Below are 20,159 nucleotides of genomic sequence, written 5' to 3'. Positions count from 1 at the left end.
ATTTTGACTTTTTTTGGCCGAAAAAAAAGCCTTACTATACTATGACGTTTTTTATGACATTTTGAGGTCAAAAAAATTTTGACTTTTTTTGTCCGATTTTGACGCCTTACTATACTATGACGTTTTTTATGACATTTTGAGGTCAAAAAAAATTTTGACTTTTTTTGGCCAAAAAAAACGCCTTACTATACTATGACCTTTTTTATGACATTTTGAGGTCAAAAAAATTTTTGACTTTTTTTGGCCGATTTTGACGCCTTACTATACTATGACGTTTTTTATGACATTTTGAGGTAAAAAAAAAATTTGACTTTTTTTGGCCGAAAAAAAAGCCTTACTATACTATGACGTTTTTTATGACATTTTGAGGTCCAAAAAAATTTTGACTTTTTTTGGCCGAAAAAAAAGCCTTACTATACTATGACGTTTTTTATGACATTTTGAGGTCAAAAAAATTTTGACTTTTTTTGGCCGATTTTGACGCCTTACTATACTATGACGTTTTTTATGACATTTTGAGGTCAAAAAAATTTTTGACTTTTTTTGGCCGAAAAAAACGCCTTACTATACTATGACGTTTTTTATGACATTTTGAGGTCAAAAAATTTTTTGACTTTTTTTGGCCGAAAAAAACGCCTTACTATACTATGATGTTTTTTATGACATTTTGAGGTCCAAAAAAAATTTGACTTTTTTTGTCCGATTTTGACGCCTTACTATACTATGACGTTTTTAATGACATTTTGAGGTCCAAAAAAATTTTGACTTTTTTTGGCCGATTTTGACGCCTTACTATACTATGACGTTTTTTATGACATTTTGAGGTCCAAAAAAAATTTGACTTTTTTTGTCCGATTTTGACGCCTTACTATACTATGACGTTTTTTATGACATTTTGAGGTAAAAAAAAATTTTGACTTTTTTTGGCCGAAAAAAAAAGCCTTACTATACTATGACGTTTTTTATGACATTTTGAGGTCAAAAAAATTTTTGACCTTTTTTGGCCGAAAAAAACGCCTTACTATACTATGACGTTTTTTATGACATTTTGAGGTCAAAAAAAAGTTTGACTTTTTTTGGCCGAAAAAAAAAGCCTTACTATACTATGACGTTTTTTATGACATTTTGAGGTCCAAAAAAATTTTGACTTTTTTTGGCCGATTTTGACGCCTTACTATACTATGACGTTTTTTATGACATTTTGAGGTCAAAAAAAAATTTGACTGTTTTTGGCGGAAAAAAAACCCTTACTATACTATGACGTTTTTTATGACATTTTGAGGTCAAAAAAATTTTTGACTTTTTTTGTCCGATTTTGACGCCTTACTATACTATGACGTTTTTTATGACATTTTGAGGTCCAAAAAAATTGTGACTTTTTTTGGCCGAAAAAAAAAGCCCTACTGTACTATGACGTTTTTTATGACATTTTGAGGTCCAAAAAAAATTTGACTTTTTTTGTCCGATTTTGACGCCTTAGTATAATATGACGTTTTTTATGACATTTTGAGGTCAAAAAAATGTTTTACTTTTTTTGGCCGATTTTGACGCCTTACTATACTAAGACTTTTTTTTATGACATTTTGAGGTAAAAAAAATTTTGACTTTTTTTGGCCGATTTTGACGCCTTACTATACTATGACGTTTTTTATGACATTTTGAGGTCAAAAAAAAGTTTGACTTTTTTTGGCCGAAAAAAAAAAGCCTTACTATACTATGACGTTTTTTATGACATTTTGAGGTCCAAAAAAATTTTGACTTTTTTTGGCCGAAAAAAACGCCTTATTATACTATGACGTTTTTTATGACATTTTGAGGTCAAAAAAATTTTTGACTTTTTTTGGCCGAAAAAAACGCCTTACTATACTATGACGTTTTTTATGACATTTTGAGGTCCAAAAAAATTTTGACTTTTTTTGGCCGAAAAAAAAAGCCCTACTATACTATGACGTTTTTTATGACATTTTGAGGTCCAAAAAAATTTTGACTTTTTTTGGCCGATTTTGACGCCTTACTATACTATGACGTTTTTTATGACATTTTGAGGTCAAAAAATCTTTTGACTTTTTTTGGCCGAAAAAAACGCCTTACTATACTATGATGTTTTTTATGACATTTTGAGGTCCAAAAAAAATTTGACTTTTTTTGTCCGATTTTGACGCCTTACTATACTATGACGTTTTTAATGACATTTTGAGGTCCAAAAAAATTTTGACTTTTTTTGGCCGATTTTGACGCCTTACTATACTATGACGTTTTTTATGACATTTTGAGGTCCAAAAAAAATTTGACTTTTTTTGTCCGAAAAAAAAAGCCTTACTATACTATGACGTTTTTTATGACATTTTGAGGTCCAAAAAAATTTTGACTTTTTTTGGCCGATTTTGACGCCTTACTATACTATGACGTTTTTTATGACATTTTGAGGTCAAAAAAAATTTGACTTTTTTTGGCCGAAAAAAGCCTTACTATACTATGACGTTTTTTATGACATTTTGAGGTCCAAAAAAATTTTGACTTTTTTTGGCCGATTTTGACGCCTTACTATACTATGACATTTTTTATGACATTTTGAGGTCAAAAAAATTTTTGACTTTTTTTGGCCGAAAAAAACGCCTTACTATACTATGACATTTTTTATGACATTTTGAGGTCAAAAAAATTGACTGTTTTTGGCCGAAAAAAACGCCTTACTATACTATGACGTTTTTTTATGACATTTTGAGGTCAAAAAAAATTTTGACTTTTTTTGGCCGATTTTGACGCCTTACTATACTATGACGTTTTTTATGACATTTTGAGGTCAAAAAAAGCCGAAAAAAAAGCCTTACTATACTATGACGTTTTTTATGACATTTTGAGGTCAAAAAAATTTTTGACTTTTTTTGGCCGAAAAAAACGCCTTACTATACTATGACGTTTTTTATGACATTTTGAGGTCTGAAAAAAAAAAACAAATTCGTAAAGTCATGAATATATTTTGGTTTCTGCTTTACAGTAACAGTACAGACAATGAATGGGACAGCACAGCACACTGCACCACTCTCGCGATTTCCTGCAGGTGAATTGTCTAGCTTAACAGTCTCATTGTTGGTGTAGACTGAGAGGGTCCAGTGGTTTCTAACCCATCGAAGAAATTCCTCCAGCAGTAAATTAATTTAGAGGACTGTGCTTTCATTTCCTGTATGTACCTCTCACCTGTTGTCCTCCTCTTCCCCAAAAGCCACTCTCCTGCCTCACAAATCACTTGTAACGTGGCATTACACTTGGTATTATACTCATCCAGAGAGCATTGAGGTAATAATATTACTTATGAGTACCAGTGAGGCTAAAGGGGCCTTTACACTTAACTGCCACATAGTAAGTTGTGACTTAAAGCCAGATACAGTTTAATGAAGTGATAACTTGAGTCAGTAATGCCAAATAACAGTAGAATAAAGATTTTTTTTAAAAGCTCTGTCTATTTAACAAGATTCATTGAGATTAGGTTTAAGGGAATAGAGACAACCATCGAACTACTTTTAAGTTAGTGACTTGGTCACATTATAAAACAACATGGCACAGAAACCCTTTTGTGCTCCAGCAGCACTCAAATAAAGCAAGTGTCCGTGTCTGCTATAGGGCATGACCTTTCCTGAACTTTGAGATGAACTTGAGAATGCTCTGCTGTTTCAGGACTAAGGGTGCTTTACTGCATGGCACAGACTGAGCCAAAGTCTAACAATAGTGTGTAGAGAATTGAAGACCCAACAGCCATGTTCTAGTTTCAGAATAAAACTAATGATCATCCTGAAAGTACATATTAAAAGCAGTACCTAGCAGTAATTTACTTCCATCCAAGTGTTGGGGTTTGTGTTACTGAGAGCTATAATACATCATACCCATAGAATGCAGTTAAAGACCCCTTGTGGAAACACGGCCGCCTCTGGTTTCCTGGCCTTGTATTTTGTGGTTCTTTTTATTCTCATATTCCACTGAACAGTGCAATTTTGCATATTATTTTAGGGATCAGATGTCTGTGAAGCCCTGTAATGCTGTCATTTAAACAATTCATCCAGATTATTAGAATTTTCAGGCATGAGTGATGTTTATTTCACATTATGTTGCCAAGCAGTATGTTATTTACTGAGATTATCACTATTGGACAATATATCATAAAGAGGAATTAGACATAAAACACTGTGAAATTCTCCACATTGAAGTTGGTCGCAAACTGCAACAAGCAGCCTGAAAGCAGAGCTGTAAACTATTTCAAGAAAATGTCAGTGAAGCACAAAGCTGGCCAATTTGGCAGTTTAATAGTCTATGCTCTGACTTTTTGCAAAACCCACAAACAGTGGTAACACTATGGGAGGCTGTTGCACAGCTGCCACTCCATGAATATATTTCTCCCTTTGGATACATTTTTTAACACAGTGGGGACAGGAGCTATAACACTGCTGAAGATTAGATTGAGAATTTGAATGGGGATCCAACAGGAGCCTGTTTGGTGATAAATGAATTTTATTACCAGCCATCTGAGACTAAAGCAATTTATTGTTTTATATTCTGCTACTTGGCCACAGTGACTTTTGTGAATGGCTTATTTTCCATGGGGATTGCCTTTAGCAAAATAGAACATGCGAGAGAAAAAGTTCTTTTGAGACATCTGGTCATTTTTTTAAATCTATCAAGATGTATTAAACATTTTCACACCAGTGGCCTCTTATTTGGTTAAGTTGGATTGGTAACATTTTTAATAGATAAGTTAAACATCTCTGTGTTTTAAATCACAATAGCATAATAATTCTGAGATATATTAGAATTTTCTATTTGGATTAAATTGCAGAATTTCTGGCAATAACAATGAGTGACATATTAAGGAGTATTTGCTGTTCTTTAGCTCCCTCTGCAGGGTCGAAGTTGCACTAGCATCACATATTCCTCCACTTGGTGCACTTATTGTGAATTCCAAGCATGCCAGTAACACATTTTGAACATAGAGGATGCCTTGTTGTTCCGCTCATAGTAAACAAGATTATTATAGGGTGGCCGACTAGTAGAGTTTGCTCTCCTTTTTTAACACCAAAGGCTTTGATCTGGGTCATTTGAGTTTTCTTGCCCATGTAAAAACATAAATAAATCAATCCACTTGTGGGAAACAGAAAAGGACAAATCAGAGCCAAATCAGCGTCTTTATTTTACAAACGCATTATTCTATTGACATTTTTTTATATAATAAAAAAGCAATTTACAAGCTTAAGAACCAAAATGAAGCAGCACAGAATGATTATGAGTAAAATATATAATTTGAATAAATATATTTTATTTCATGCTATAAAATAAATTCATAAATGGCAATAGATACAACATCAGCTCTAGCTAGCTTCATTTACTTCATAGTTGTACAAAACAGTAGAGTTCTGAGGTTCACAGTTGGGTTGTGAGGTTGTGTGTAGAGTGGACAAAACAGGAGTTGGGGCATTTCTGCTGCCATGGTTCAGTTCATGGTCTCCAGTGCTCCTCAAGCTTCAGCTCTGTGGAAAATATGGGCTCATTGAGACCTTGAGGCAGAATGTTTGGGAACCACTGACTGAGGACTTGTTTCCCCCACCTGAAGAGAAGTGCACAATTAAACTATGGACATAAGATGTATGTCCAATGAGACCACTTTTAACACTATATACCCTGAGTTCTAAGTTTTTTTTTTTTGCCTTGTCACCAAATACATATGAGCCAGAGACATTATAGTGCAGAGTTTAGGGAGTTGTAAAAGGAAAAGGGACAATAGCCAGGCTGAAAACTTCCCCTCTGATCCCGAACAACTACAGCTACAGTCTCAGTGCCTGGGGAGCCAAAGGAGATCAATGAACCTCAGCATGACAGCAGATAACCCACTCCTTAACAGTGGCTATACAGCCCGAAATCCCTTTCATTATTTGACGCAGCTGGAGGTGCAACTCTGAACAGTGCCACTGAGTTTGATGACTGAACCACACGCTCAGTTCTTGTGTTGCAGTTTACTGACTACCACTGGATTTTGACAAGCATTTAGAACACCAGCAAGCAACACCAATTTTTCATTTATATATATCTTCTGAAGAGAAAGTCGACCTGTCCAAAGTTTCAGAAAATACATAAAAATAAATCAATATCAAATTGTCCTGGTCCTACTTCAATTCTACAGCTCCCTGACATTCAGTTTGTTTGATATATGACAGGCCAATATTTCAATAGGCTTGATGATCCCAATACACCACTTTTAAAAAGGTTATTGCTTTTTTCTCATAATACACAGTGGACAGAAACTGACAGAAAAGCTATGGAAGACTTAAGATTTTTTTCTAAGCCTGTATCAGTGTTCGTAAACTACCTGAAGTGAGTTTATTATAAAAGGAATAGGACGAGCTGCAATTTCAAAAAAGTAGTCTGACAGCCTTCCCTGTAAACACTTCCTTTTGATTACCTGTGGCCCATAATGCATCTCCTGTTCCTCTCAGAGGTGTGGAACTAAGAGCTGACAAAGAGTCGATTCGAGTGTGTCAAGTTCAGCTGGTTCGGTAGATGTGTACTATCACATATGTAACTATAGTTCAGTTAATGAAAAGCATTTAAACAACTTCCCCTCCATTCACCTATGATGAAGACATGGACTTGTTTAGTCATTTGATAAGAAAAAAAAAATAACCTGACTAGTCTAAAAGCACCATTTAAGGGGAAAAGGTCCCTACCAAAGTGATTGAGGCCATTATAGCTGAGTCCCTTAAGGGTAACTACAGAGAAAAACTTGACTTCCTGGATGGAACTGGTATGTACGATCAACGAAAAACTGCAAGTGCACAATCGATGAGACAAATACAAGAAAACTCAAGTTTAAAAAAATTATCCATTGGCAATTTTATACAATTTTGTGGTTGAGCAACGTGCAATTCAGCTACAGTATATGAGGGTAAGCTTTTTTCCCCTCCACAAATATTTAGTTTATTATCAGCTAAATACCCAAACAGCTGTTCCCTTGCCAGATGCTCTGAGAGAACAGAGAGGAAGTAGATTTGTGTTTCTCATGCATCTCCCTCCTTCATTGAAATGCCTACAACTACAGTACATTGCTAAGATTGTCCTCAGTGGCTTGAGAGGAGGGATGCAGTATAGTCTCTGAACATGGGAGCAATGGCTTGCCTCATTTGATTGTAATCAACTGCTACAAAATCAGTTCAACTTTTTCCTTTCTGTGACAAAAAAGAAAACAAAAAACCAAACAAACAAAAAGAAAAAAAAAACTAAATCAAATGATGACAAGTGACAACAGGGGACAGGACTAAAAATTACAAAATGGACAAGAATGAGAGGAATTAATTTCGATTCATTCTTGGTGCCACTTTACAATAAATGTTGTGGCCATATTGTGTTATAATCTCTCTGAATCCATTTAAAAATGAAAGAGGCACAGGAGTCTAAGTGCCAGAATCTAAAAGGTAAAGCTTGTGGCAAGGCACTAAGTTTAAGATGCCACTTTTTGTGAAGTATTCTCTCTTTTGTTTACATTGGCTTTAAACAATTACAATACCTATTGCACAACTTTTATATTGTCAGCTTTCGTATGGCTTCATATTTGATGTTACTTATGACTTTGCTGCTTAATGTCCTCTTAGCAAATTGTTCAAATTTTACACAAGTGATTGTTAAAAGCTGGGAAACGTACATTCCTTGCAAATAGCAATGAACTAGTCCTACATTAAATTAAGAACCTATTCTTCTTAACAAGCATTCAATTATGCAATACAGTCAAAATTTACTCTTAAAAATCACCTATTAGTCTTTGGTGTGAACTCTTGGCACAAAATTGTTTTAGCAGTTTGTACCTATTACTCACAAAACATTACCGACAATAATGCAAGACAATATGCATTTCCTCCTTTTTTTTTCCTCTAGGTGAAGGGCAAGAATCATCATAGGCAAAATCAAATAGTCAGCGACTGATTTTAGTGAGGTCCGATCAGCTGTCAAACCTGCACATCAGCGGCTGACAGAAATAAACATGACTTAGTAAACATTCATCTAAAAAAGTACTGTATAGGTTGACACACTGTGGGTGATGATGACCAAAAGTGTTTGTGATAAATCCGTACACAAAAAAAGATAACGAAATGCTAGCTATACTGACTTTTGCAAAATTCCCTAAATTTTGGATTGCTGTCTTAACTGTCAAAGAGTGAAGACGACGACCGCACATTCAGTGGAATAAAAGGACTGCACTCTTGACATAACATTAGACATGAGCAACAAAACACAATATTCTCCCACCAAACGCACACAAAGTAGAAAATTATATGAAAACTGTAAAATAATCAAGCTCAGATTCATTGACACAAATTCAGCATGGACCAGACGGGACAGAATAAAAGCATTTAGCAGGTGCTCTTCAAAAAAAGGCATTAAACAGCTGGATGGCAAACAAGAAAGCAGGACAGCACAAAAGGGACCACCCAGCTGAGTTCTAAAGTTGCAGAATATGACAGGATAATCAATCAGGCCTTCTACGTGCCTTTATGTATTTACTGTGAATGTAGATTCTTTAAAATCAGAATGGAAATAAAGCCAAGACTCTATATGCTAAAAAAAAAACACCCCAATCCCTGATCCCCATGGTTCAAATAGTATAGATAAAATACAATGTTGCCATATGCATGACTTGTAGTTATAGTATTCACGGGACTGTAGAGTCTCATCCAAGTTCACAATATTTTTACTCAGAGGGGAAAAAAATTGCTGCTGTGAAGCAAGTACTACTCTGACACTGATGCTGCTGCTGCATCAGAATTAAGACAGAGATTAGTACATTTTATCACTGGAACAGCTCCCATCCCACCCACTAACTCTGCGAAGTGCATAAATACTTTGGATCACCAGCTACCTCTAACAGCATTTACCTCTTAGCCTTAATCTAGCTACGCCGTATCTATGTCAACGCCATAAATATAGGATTGATATAATAAGGAAAACATGTTCCAAGTCTGCATTTAAACCCCCAACCAATGCAGAGAACAAAGATCAGCCGTCCCGTCATAAACGGCTGGACAGAATGAGAAAAAAGGAAACAAACCAATAGCTCTTTCATATAATGTAAGAAAAACCATGTCAAAATGGCTGAGATTCCTTTGTTCTGTCTGTTTGCATATTAATCAGACTCATATACTATATTGATTTATGTGAATAGATCCAGCGCTGTTCCTCCTGTGCTGAGTTGACAATGAGTACTCTCGTCTCAGATATCGAGTATTAACCTAGAAGCCTACCTCAGGACAAAACACATACAATAGTTCAGTATAAATCTGCCATCAGAGTATAGAGGAATAGAAAAGACTTCACCGTATGGACGTAATTTATCCATTACATGGATGACAGCATCTAAAACCACCTTGGCCAACAGAGTGAGATCTCCAGTAGTGATGAGAGATAAAAATCCTTAAGTGTTTTGTCGAACAAACGTCATAAGACAGTAAAATCATATCTTGAAAGTATGCAGGGCCATTCTCTTACTCTGTTCTCCGCCAAAAACACACAAGTAAGCTAGCAAATTTAATGCACTCCTAACATAGCACCTTCTTAATCATCATTTTAACCTGGCTGACCATGAAACAATTGACAAGGACTTTGTCCCCCAATCCATACAATCAGCAAGGAATATTTCCCCTAAGTATCAAGGCTTTGTGTTGAGAGAATATTCTTTACAGGGTTTGGCAATAAGATACTGTACATACAACCTAAAGTGGGTTTCAAACGGTGAACACATCTGTGCCTGGTAGGTTCTTGGCTATGAGGTAGAACCTGGTGAGTTTCATTTAAGTTAAAATACTGTCTGTTATGAGTATGTAGTTGCATCATGAGGTATTGAACGGATATGTCACACGAAGCTTTGCACTGGCAGAAAAATCATTCCTTGTGAGTAAGTGACCTCCTGTGGCCACATGTGCAAAAACAGGTCAGGTAAAAAGGTGATATGACAAGCATCTTACCAGAGCTTTCACATTATCAATTATTGCAACATGCCTATATAACTCTGTAAATATGTTTTAAAAAACATGGAAAGATAAAAAGAGAAATCAATTAGGGGGTCTTGATTATTGGGACCTCCTCAAAAATAGTAAGTTGTTACTCCCTTTACTTGAAAGAATCAAATTTCTATAAAGCACCCATTTGCTCTCTGCATTCAACAACTAACTTTCACAAAATTGACAGAAACCCTTGACGCAAGAAATGTCCATAGTAGAGGGAGCTGATTCAAAAAGAAAAAAAGTCCTTTAACTTGAGTTGAAATAAACATTTCTTAAAGCTTCCTTAACCTGAAGCAGGACCTAAAAATCACATCTCGATGCTTGAGCCTCCTCTGGACTGCATTTTGAACTTTCTTCCATATCATTGCCTGGTGCCTCCTCTGCATATTGCGCCTCAAAGGCCATCCCCTCTGACGTATCCTCTTGGTCCTTCTGACCTGAGCTTGCCTCCGTCCTCTCTGGAGAGTCCATATGATTGCTGCCCTCTGATGCCCCCATGTGCTTCTTCCTCAGGTGCTGGTTAAGGGTGCCCTGAAATGGGAAGCATTTGCCACAGATCTGACAGTGGAAGGGCTTATTGTCCGTGTGGCCACGGATATGGTACTCCAGCTGGTCTTTCCTTGTGTACTTCTTGCCACAGAATTTGCAAACAAATGGAGTGATTCCCATGTGCAGGCGCATGTGGCGGTCCAGGCTCCCTTTCTGATTGAAGGTCTTTCCACAGTAGATGCAAATGAGTCTCTCATTGTAGGGGTACCACTGGCTCCGCAGGCTGCGCTCTCGCACGTCGTTCTCCAGCCCTGTGGGTCCAATAGCTGACTCGTTGTCATCTGAGCCTGGTTTGACATGACTCAACACCCCTGCTGGGATGGCCAGGGGGCGCTTTGCCCTGGCTCGCCCACCTCTGAAACCACTAAGCATGGAGCGGGAAGGACTGGAGCTGCTAAGGTTGACAAAGCATGGGGAGGACAGCCCTGAGTAAGAATAGGTAGCAGGTTGGATGACAGGACAGTAAGAACCCACACTAACAGCCAATACCTGCTCTCCATCCACCAACTCTGTGTGGTACCCATCATCACCAGCTGAGGAACTATCTGAGTAAGTGGGCCTGTCGATCTTCTCTACTTTCACGTGCACATCGGTTACCTGCCCGTCTTTGCCAATCAGTTCCACTTGCTCTGTTTCTCCCTCCATGGGAGTATCTTGCTCTGAAACACTATCGCTGCTGCCACGGTCCGACTGGCCTTCCTCTTGATGCTGTCGCCCCCGGCCCATGCCGTGCCCTGCCTGACTCTGCCGGGAGTAGTAAGGGGGGGAGATCTGGGTAGGGTTTACAAAGAGGTTGCTGTCATTGACCCCATTGCGGCTGGCCTGCGAGTCGTCCTTCTCTGGGCTGCAGACGCTAACTGGGAGGCTGATCTTGGAGTGGATGCTCTCCAGGATTTGGGTACACTTGTCAATGATGGCCTGCATCTGCAGAAAGCTGGCAGCAGTTAGGAAACTGATAATATCCTTGAGCTGCAGGGACATGTGACCTGTGTAGCAGAAAGCAAGAAGCTGTTCGAACACCTCAGGGCTTTTGATGACCGAGATGGAAAGGCCACTCATGGTGCTGAGAGCTGAGTGGTCACGAAAGTAGGGTGAACTAGCTGCCAGCACAGCCTTGTGGGCTCGAAATGGCTGGCCCTGAATGTGAACAATGATGTCACACAGCTTCCCCTGCAGCCGCAGCTCATTGAGCTGGGTCAGAACAGTGTTACTGAACTCCGGCACATCAAACTCGATGTAGCTGCCGTCGTCCATTTCTTGGATATGTTTCTCCAGTTTGTCGACAGCCTGATGGGAAAAGAAAAGAAAAAAGGAGAAAACATTAGGTTGTGAAACACTACATTTGCAATGGATTGCAGCACTTTTACAATTTCACAGTTGAGAAGAAAAAACTATTATATGTAACAAAATGAGATTTTGATTCAAGCTTACTCTACAGTACTATTACTATTACTCTTGTCATAACTGGCCCATATATGGAAGACTGTATCCACACTGCATACAACCTTAAATATGCTCATTTATGCTAATGAATTTTACAGTAATGTTAACATTACAAAATTAACTGTTTTATTACATTTCTTATATTTACTACTGACTGTCAACAGTGGCCAGTCAAAGTTTCAAAACTGAAATAGCAAATGCTAAACATTATGGAGTCCAACTATTTCACTACCTGTCCATCCCGAAGATAAAACACAAAAGACATCTGCTAAGCCACTACTGGTAACCCCAAACTCAATGTGTTGTAAATTTACCATCAGAAAATCACCAACATGATTCACACAGAGCAGACAGAAGTGTAATAGCTCTAATACACATTTTAACCTCTTTGCACAGAGTGTAAACGTGCTGAAAATACTGGCTGTTTTCTTGGGGTTGCAACACACAAACAGAATCAAGTGCAAGTTTTAGGAGAGAGAGAAAACAAAGGAGATGGTGGTCCAAAGGTGAAAGTAATAATCTGAAAATTCATCTCTCCAAGTTTTATCCTTCTATTTATCACATTTTTTATTCATTCATTGAAACAGGAAATAGAGAGCAAGTATATGAAACAATTAGCCTCTTTTAAACAGAGATCCTGCTATACTGCAGAAGATCCCTCATTATGCTGGCTTTGCTTATTTACACTGTATTAGAAGAGTGATGTGTAACACAACAGAATCAGCGTCTATCTCGCCATGCCAGCTCTCCCTTTTACACAGACGTCGATTCAGCTCTCTGACTACCTCCAGAGTCAATATAATCAATCAAAACTTCTTCCTTATCAAACCAGAATTTGAGAGAGAATAAAACTCACTGAAGCAAGAATAAATTAAGGGAGAGAGAGTCTGTAACTAAAGTCTGCTTGTTGAATTTGAAACACAGATGGTGATGGATTATGTGGCATGTGTCTTAACCAGTATCCTTAACATTTTATTAATTTAAACATTAATATTTATTTTTCTGTAAGTAAATCACCTAAGTAAAAAAGTGAAAAACTGGCGAAAAAGTGAGAAAAAAACAACTTTGTAAATAAAAATGTGACAACACGTAGCCAGCTATTTTTAATATTTTTTTTCTATTTATCAAGTGGTCTATGTTACTAAAGTTGTTTGTATTTAAACCTGTGTTTCCCTCCTGCAATAATAACACAGGGGATTAGTAAAGAGAGTATTTTTGTTGCTTTAAATTTCAAATTTCGAAATCTTAACCTCTTTCGCAGAAGTAACAACATAAAATGAATGAAAAAGGAAAAAGAATTACGTGGCTGGGTGTTGCCACATGCTGCCACTGAGATGTTCTTCAATTTTCATTCCTTTAATGGTCATCGTAACTGACAGTAATAAAAACTGTGAAACACAGTATACCGTGAAACTGTGACATTTTCTGAGACACTTATCATACTGTAAAAATCTCATGCCGTTGCAACCCTAGTCTGGGGCACTGAGCTGTCACTCAAAAAGTCATCAGCCAATGGGGATGAACCCCTGAAAAAAAAAAAACCTGCTCACGCCCGAGGTTTGTGTCATAAATGCAAACAAAACATCTGGCAGTGTGAACGAGAGCTAGCAGTGTAACCACGAAGCCGACAGTGGGGGCAAAAGTCTGTTCAGTGAGAAAGAAGAGGAGGGAACGGTAAACAAAAGGACATATTAGCAAAAAGCTAAAAAAAACAATAATAGTTTACATGGTTACACAAATAATTTGTTTGCAAGTTCTAAGTTTTACTTTTGAGAAGATTTTATTTGCCCCAGGGAGATTTATTCTCACTTAAATTCTTTTTTTGTGATATTTAATATCTTCTATTTATTTACTGACATAAGTCTAAGTTCATACACTGTGGGCTTATTGCCAGAACTTCAACAACCCCCAGCCCCCAATTATGTGTTTGCATGTTTTATACAGACCGGTGAGGCAGAATAAAGGCACAACATTCCTGCCTTGAACATGCGGTGTAAAAGAGGACCTGATAGCAACTGATGGAACACAATGTACCCATGTTCAGCATAAACTGACTGTGGTGAAGCATGACAGCCATATGAGGCCATACAGGTTTATATACTGCATTTGGCAGAGAAAGAAGAAAATCTGGTTGTACATGGGAGGTGAGAATGCATGAAGAACATGTCCATACAGTAAAACATATCTTGTAAAGTCTCCCCTATCTTTGAAGCTTCTCTGATATATCTGAATAAAAGAGTTGTATGTAATGACACTGAAGCAACTTCTTTTGTGACTGCATAATTGTGGATAGCTTAATGCTTGTTGATATTTCATTACATAGCAGACATAAGATTCAAGCTTTGAAACACTAAAACACATTTTGGGAAAATGATCAGTGATAAAATGATCAAATCTCCCCGTGCAGGGAATAGCTGCACCAGTAGTCAAGTACTGCCCTTACACAATAATATACTCACTTGAGCTGACTGATAAAATATTAACTGACATAGGCCCTGCCTTCTCAGCAGAACTTGTTAAACCACACTTTAGAACGTTGCAACTGTGAGATCAAATTCTACGGTATCCACTGCGTAATTTTCTGTTTATAAAAGCAAATACTTCCGCGTTGCAAAACCTCAGTATGTGTGTTCTCCAGCTTAACCACCACCCCACCCTCCTACCCAATTCCATCTGCCCTTCTCCCATCTCTCCCTCTGCACCTCCTCCTCCTCCCTTCCTCCTGCCCCTCACTGGCAATTCAGCATGATCTTCTGCGCACTGAATCCCTGTCAGCACTTTGGGAACGTAAACACTTTTTCCAGTTGCCAAAGCATGCCAAGACACCTGTCCAACAAACCATATGTTCTCATCATGGCGCAGGAGAGGGAAAGATGTAGCAAAACAGAGAAGAATCGTAACAAGGTGTGCATTATTTTCACTCCCCCATTTACCAAATAGAACACGTTTATACCCTCCAACATATCAGTGGTGGCTGCCAACAGCATGCATACTAGATGGAGCCAAGTTGAAGGGCAGCCAAAGAATGCATGCTCAGTAGCTGAGATGCACATGCTGGGTGAGGGTCACATGCTTGGCTCACGTGGGAAAACTGAAAATGTTAAAACTCAGCTCAAAAATTCCATCTGCAGCTCAAGTTCCCTGCCTGGTAATAAACCTGTTTGACACAGCTGCTTCATGTTGGTACATAGAAAGGATGCTGAGTGTATTGTAATAGTTTGGCTGATGAAAAGATCAGCATAACTGTAGTGGAAAGACATCACCTAGAGCCGCAGAATCTTATATAGAGTCTCTAATAACTTTGGCATGTCACCCCCCCCCCCCCCTCCCAAAAAAAAAAAAAAAAAAAAAAAAAAAAAAAAAATGCAGTGGAAGATAAATCAAAGTCAGCAGGTAAGCATTGTGTGCTTTCTTCAACATCAGCAGCATTTCACCTACTTTGAAAAACAGCTTGTGGGGCGGACCAGATCCAGAATGTAATTGCTTAACAAGCAAAGGTTAGGAGAGCAATTCAAAACAGATAGAACAAAACAAGATAAAAATAGACTAGGTTGTGATACATTAAAGGGAAAGTATGATGTGAGGAACTTTGCTGGTGTAAGAATAACATGCATTGTGGAAATTGTTAAAGCTTAGCGGGAGCTCAGCATGCAGAGTTTAATACTGTATACTTGAGGTCGGTATTTACTTCTGAGCAGCATCGATGCAGATGATCTACGCCCTGAGCATTTATACTGGTGTGTCTGCGTCACTCTACCATTTCACCGCCAAAATGCTAGTTGGCGGTAGGGTTTCTATGCCACTTTGTTGAGTTTCTTTGTGTACTTCAAACAGTGGCAACATGAAACTGAGTTGGAGCTAATAAATATTGAACAACAGTTCCTTTTACTGGAATTACTGCAACACAGAAAAGAGAGGAGACGTCAGAGGAGATGGTGTGTACGACCACTGAACCAGTTAAGGCAGAAGGAGGGTGAATTGTCTGTGCTTGCCCAGCCACTGAGAGACATGCTGCCAAGCGGACCAATCACTGTTGTTGCGTTCTGTGTCACTGCGACGTGTAGTTACATAGAGCATAGGGTACACAGCTACACCATAACTACAGCGTTGATTCTTCATAGAAATATAAACTGGCCTTTAGCCTTTGGGTGTGGTCTCACTTGTTTTGTTTGGAAAGAAGTGGAAGACAAGAAAAAAGTAATCTTTCATTTCAGCCTTCTCACGTGCTTACCAGATGAACACAAGTGAAAATCTCACACAACTTTTTTTTTCTCCTATAACAAGAGTTCATCCACAATGAAAGTCAAACGTTTTCTTCTGGTTTCCAGCAACAACTGACTCATTGAGATGAGAGTAACTAGTTCAAAGAGAACCTAACTGATCCACAGTAACAGTACTCCGACTCTGGCCTCCATAACTCGTGCTTTCCTCTGGCAGAAATTGTCCTGCTTTCTGTCCCCGGTCAGCCCCTGACAAATTTACCACCTCTTGTTTGCAGCATGAACAGCGCTTTTAATGAGCAGCGCTAATTAGCTAGGATATCATCCTGCTACATTGTCTTTTCACATAGAGCCAACCCTGCAGGGATTACGCTGTTGCAATTACAGTTGGCAGTGATACAATTGATGCAATGTCCTTAAAACAGGCTTTATTACCAGCAAATGGTCAGGATTTGCTTGAGGTGAAACAGACTTTAAGCTAGGCAGCCACCATTTGCTGTTATAATGCAGGAAAAACCTTTCAAATGTCTGAATGTTGAGTCATATTTACAGTCTTCTTGTTCTGTTATGTTTCCTACACTTCTCAAAATTATATAAAAATATTTCACACTCATAAAATAAGTAAATACTTGAGAACGTTTTGAATCACAGCGTGATTTTATATCAATAATTAAGTAATAAATATCATGACCACAAAACAAGGACAAATAACACTCGAATCAAATACAAAGACTATGATACATGGTACCTTCTACTAACAAAGGGACTACAAACAATAACCACTACACCCATACCCTAAGCAGTTCCTGAATTACCAGATTACTATAAAGGACAATTACCCTAAACATCACAGGAGTCCAGTTTTCATCAAATCAATGTATGCACCTGGCATCTTTATGCCCAGTATTGCACAATCACTGATTTCAGCTAGTGGTTAAAACCAATTCAGCTTTACTGCTTATCCCAAACAGAAACAGGACTATAAAAGAGTAAGGTTGAATGGGTGCAAAACCATAATGCCTACTCATGCAAAAGTCTAAATGGCTTTGGCTTGACTCTGTTCTGACATGCCTTATAGTTAAAATATTTGGACTGGTTTCAGATGCAGTTGTCCAGGAATAACTTGTGTTGTTGGTTTCAAACTGGGTTGATAATGCAGCAGAATGGGAGATTTCAGAGAAAATGGATGTCACAGAAACAGTAAACGCCAGTCCTTGGTGACCTAGGTGAACCCAGGTGTACTGAATAACCTGCCATGTTCCTGCACTTTGTCCTTTCCTGCCATAACATCGCGTACAATTTGTTTACAAGTACATTAACTGTTACTGAGAGCACTGCTAATACTGGTATCTTTAGACTTTCAGTCTAACATATGTCCTGTGAAAACCACTGCAGGTACAGGCTAGTTTCTGAAACCCTGAAGTTGTACAAGCCTAGTGCCACCCCTTATAAGGACAGTGGGACTACAGTACGACTAATTTTTGCAAGTTTTAGCTACATATTTAGTAGGTTCACTTTTTAATTAAAAATTACCCGTGTTAGCTTCACCATGCTTGAACACTGCGGGACACTGGCGTGGGCCGTTGAACCCATCTTACGTGCACACAATGCTGATACACTGGGAAGCGAATGTGCAGTGTTTAAAACTTTATGCCAAACCATTCTGTTAGTGCTTAAGTTAGCCATTGATGAGGGGGGTCTGCGTAGCCGAGATGCTAACATTAGCGTCAGCTTGACCATCGAGTCCACCTACTTTTTGTTTAGTTCTCACCCCCATTTCTCATTTCTACGACAATTGTAGTTAGCTTAACGTTAGTTAAAACATTTTCATCGGCTCACGGGGCCGGACCACCCAACTATTTAGAGGCACACAAGCATGGCTAACCAGCTATAGTTGCTAACGCAGCCTAAAATCGAGCAAATGCTTAAGAAAAATGCGTAACTTTTACACAGACTTCCCTCTTTGACGCTCAGTGGGTTAGTTTGTGGTTGGTATGCATTTCTCACATTTTTTCTGACAACACAAAAGCCTGACAACATTGTACCGTTTAGTAGTAACCGAGTTACAACGTCGAACGCGGCATTTGCTAGCTAGCTTATTTAGCAACCAATCCATGTCAGCCGGGGCTACGTAGCGACCAGTGCTAGTTAGCGGCTAATGCTAACTAGCAGATAGTTGCTAGCGTACGGTCGCGGGCAATTATTTCCCCATTACTTACACTGTAAGACCAAAGGCGTGCCGACATTACAGCCACATTATGGTCACTAGTCCAAGCCAAAGTTGAAGTCCACCAAACTCACCGTCTTGCAGATTAGCATGAAATGTTGTCCATTCCCCTCAGTAGTTCGCTAACACTACAGCCAGGCCTCCCCCCCTCTCCAGTCCAGATGTGTCAGACAGTTGCTGCTGCAATTTTTGCATCAACAGGAAGTGTTCTTTTGGCTCTTTGCATTCATTCTATCAGTGTGTTTTGCAGCAGCCCCTCCCTTGCTCATGTCAGTGTTATGTGCGGAGACATCATGTTCTTAACGTACAACGTGATGGAGGACATATACACGCGTAAGAATTAATGTAAAGTAGCCTACAGTCGGTTTCCAAATAGTTTTCAGAGCATAATGTGGCTACAGTCATACTCTTATCTCCTGACTACACCCATTCTATTATACTATACATAGGTCAGTTTCATCTGCTTGCATTTTACAATACTGACAGTGAGAGGGAGCACTAAATGACTGCATATACGCATTTGCTGCATTGTTGTCTTGTTTAATAAATGTTTATTGCAACTCTATAGTTTCGTCATTTAATTTTGCGATAACATACGTCCGTACCTGTGCATTACACCTGTGCAACTCTTGTTCTCTTGTCCCCTTAGCCTATAAACAGAGGGCAAGTTAAGAACTGTGGTATTGCACCCCTCAAAAACACATTTGAGTTGAGCTAAGATGTGTCACTCTAACAACTTCAAAGACACTGGTCAAGTAATTAAATTGTTTGTTTGATAGTCACATATACTTGTTTTTGTTTTTTGTTTTTCTTTTTCTTTCTTTTTTTTTTTTGGAATCAATTTTCATGAACTCAAAATGAATCCATTCAGTTCTATATACATACCACAAAGGGGCGCCAGAGACTAAACTGATGATAAAATCTCCACTTTGCACCCAAGTCCTCCCTTTAATAATAATACTCAACTCTCAATAGGTTGAGGTGGATCAGCATAACAAGGAAAATATGCTATTCGGCGATTTAGATGGCATTATATATAATAAATTCGATTATAAATGATAAAAACCGTCAACAAAAATATTAACTTGTCTATGTTTCTTTTCTATTTTTTTGTTTACCACAATATTTGGATGGGGTTTGGTTGTCTTATGTCAATTTCCTCATTAAAAATCCTCATTAAAACACACTGCTTAATTAGTCTTTGTCTTTATTGTCTATATTGATTAAGCAGTGGCAAATTAGGAAAATGTTAGAAACACTGTGATTTAATGATGAACTCTATGAGAAGTACTTCCTCATGACATTGGAGAAATATGTTTTTCCATTAATCCAATAAAACTGCAAAAATAACAGAATGGAAAATACTGTAAGTGTAAAGTTCATGCAGGATCTTAAGAAAACAGAACTTAAATTTAGCTTTATGGTGTTTGGCCACCACCCAATGTAAACAAAGAGGTTTGTTTACTGTAGTAATCTCTTTTATGTATACAGTAGAGCTTTGAATATAATCTTGAACACTACAGCTATAATCATTTATAAGCACTTTGCACCTACACAAAATCTGGACTTACAATATTGGATATTTCCTAATCATTTAATTTTTTTTAAATCAACGTTTACGTCTGCAAGTGGCAGATTCCATTGAACCTTGGATACTGAGATCCCACCAGAGGTGCAAGTTCATGG

General features: G+C 38.1%; 1 protein-coding gene across 2 annotated transcripts; it reads right to left on the bottom strand.

Moving 5' to 3' along the window:
- Positions 1-5,161: 5,161 nt before the first annotated feature.
- zbtb34 (zinc finger and BTB domain containing 34) lies at positions 5,162-18,666 on the bottom strand. 2 transcript variants are annotated; one of them, XM_041042190.1, is made up of 2 exons: positions 18,548-18,666; positions 5,162-11,870 (listed from the first exon to the last, which is right to left on the bottom strand). In XM_041042190.1, the coding sequence occupies exons 1-2, from the start codon at positions 18,563-18,565 to the stop codon at positions 10,335-10,337; spliced, it is 1,554 nt and encodes a 517-aa protein (XP_040898124.1). In that variant the 5' UTR covers positions 18,566-18,666; the 3' UTR covers positions 5,162-10,334. The 2 variants fall into 2 exon arrangements, with proteins under 2 accessions (XP_040898124.1, XP_040898123.1); XM_041042189.1 differs by having other exon boundaries at positions 18,466-18,652.
- Between the last annotated feature and the right edge of the window lie 1,493 nt (positions 18,667-20,159).

The sequence above is a fragment of the Toxotes jaculatrix genome, chromosome 7 (genome assembly GCF_017976425.1).
Source record: "Toxotes jaculatrix isolate fToxJac2 chromosome 7, fToxJac2.pri, whole genome shotgun sequence".
In the NCBI taxonomy this organism is placed as follows: domain Eukaryota; kingdom Metazoa; phylum Chordata; class Actinopteri; family Toxotidae; genus Toxotes; species Toxotes jaculatrix.
This window is presented reverse-complemented; position numbering and strand designations above follow the sequence as displayed.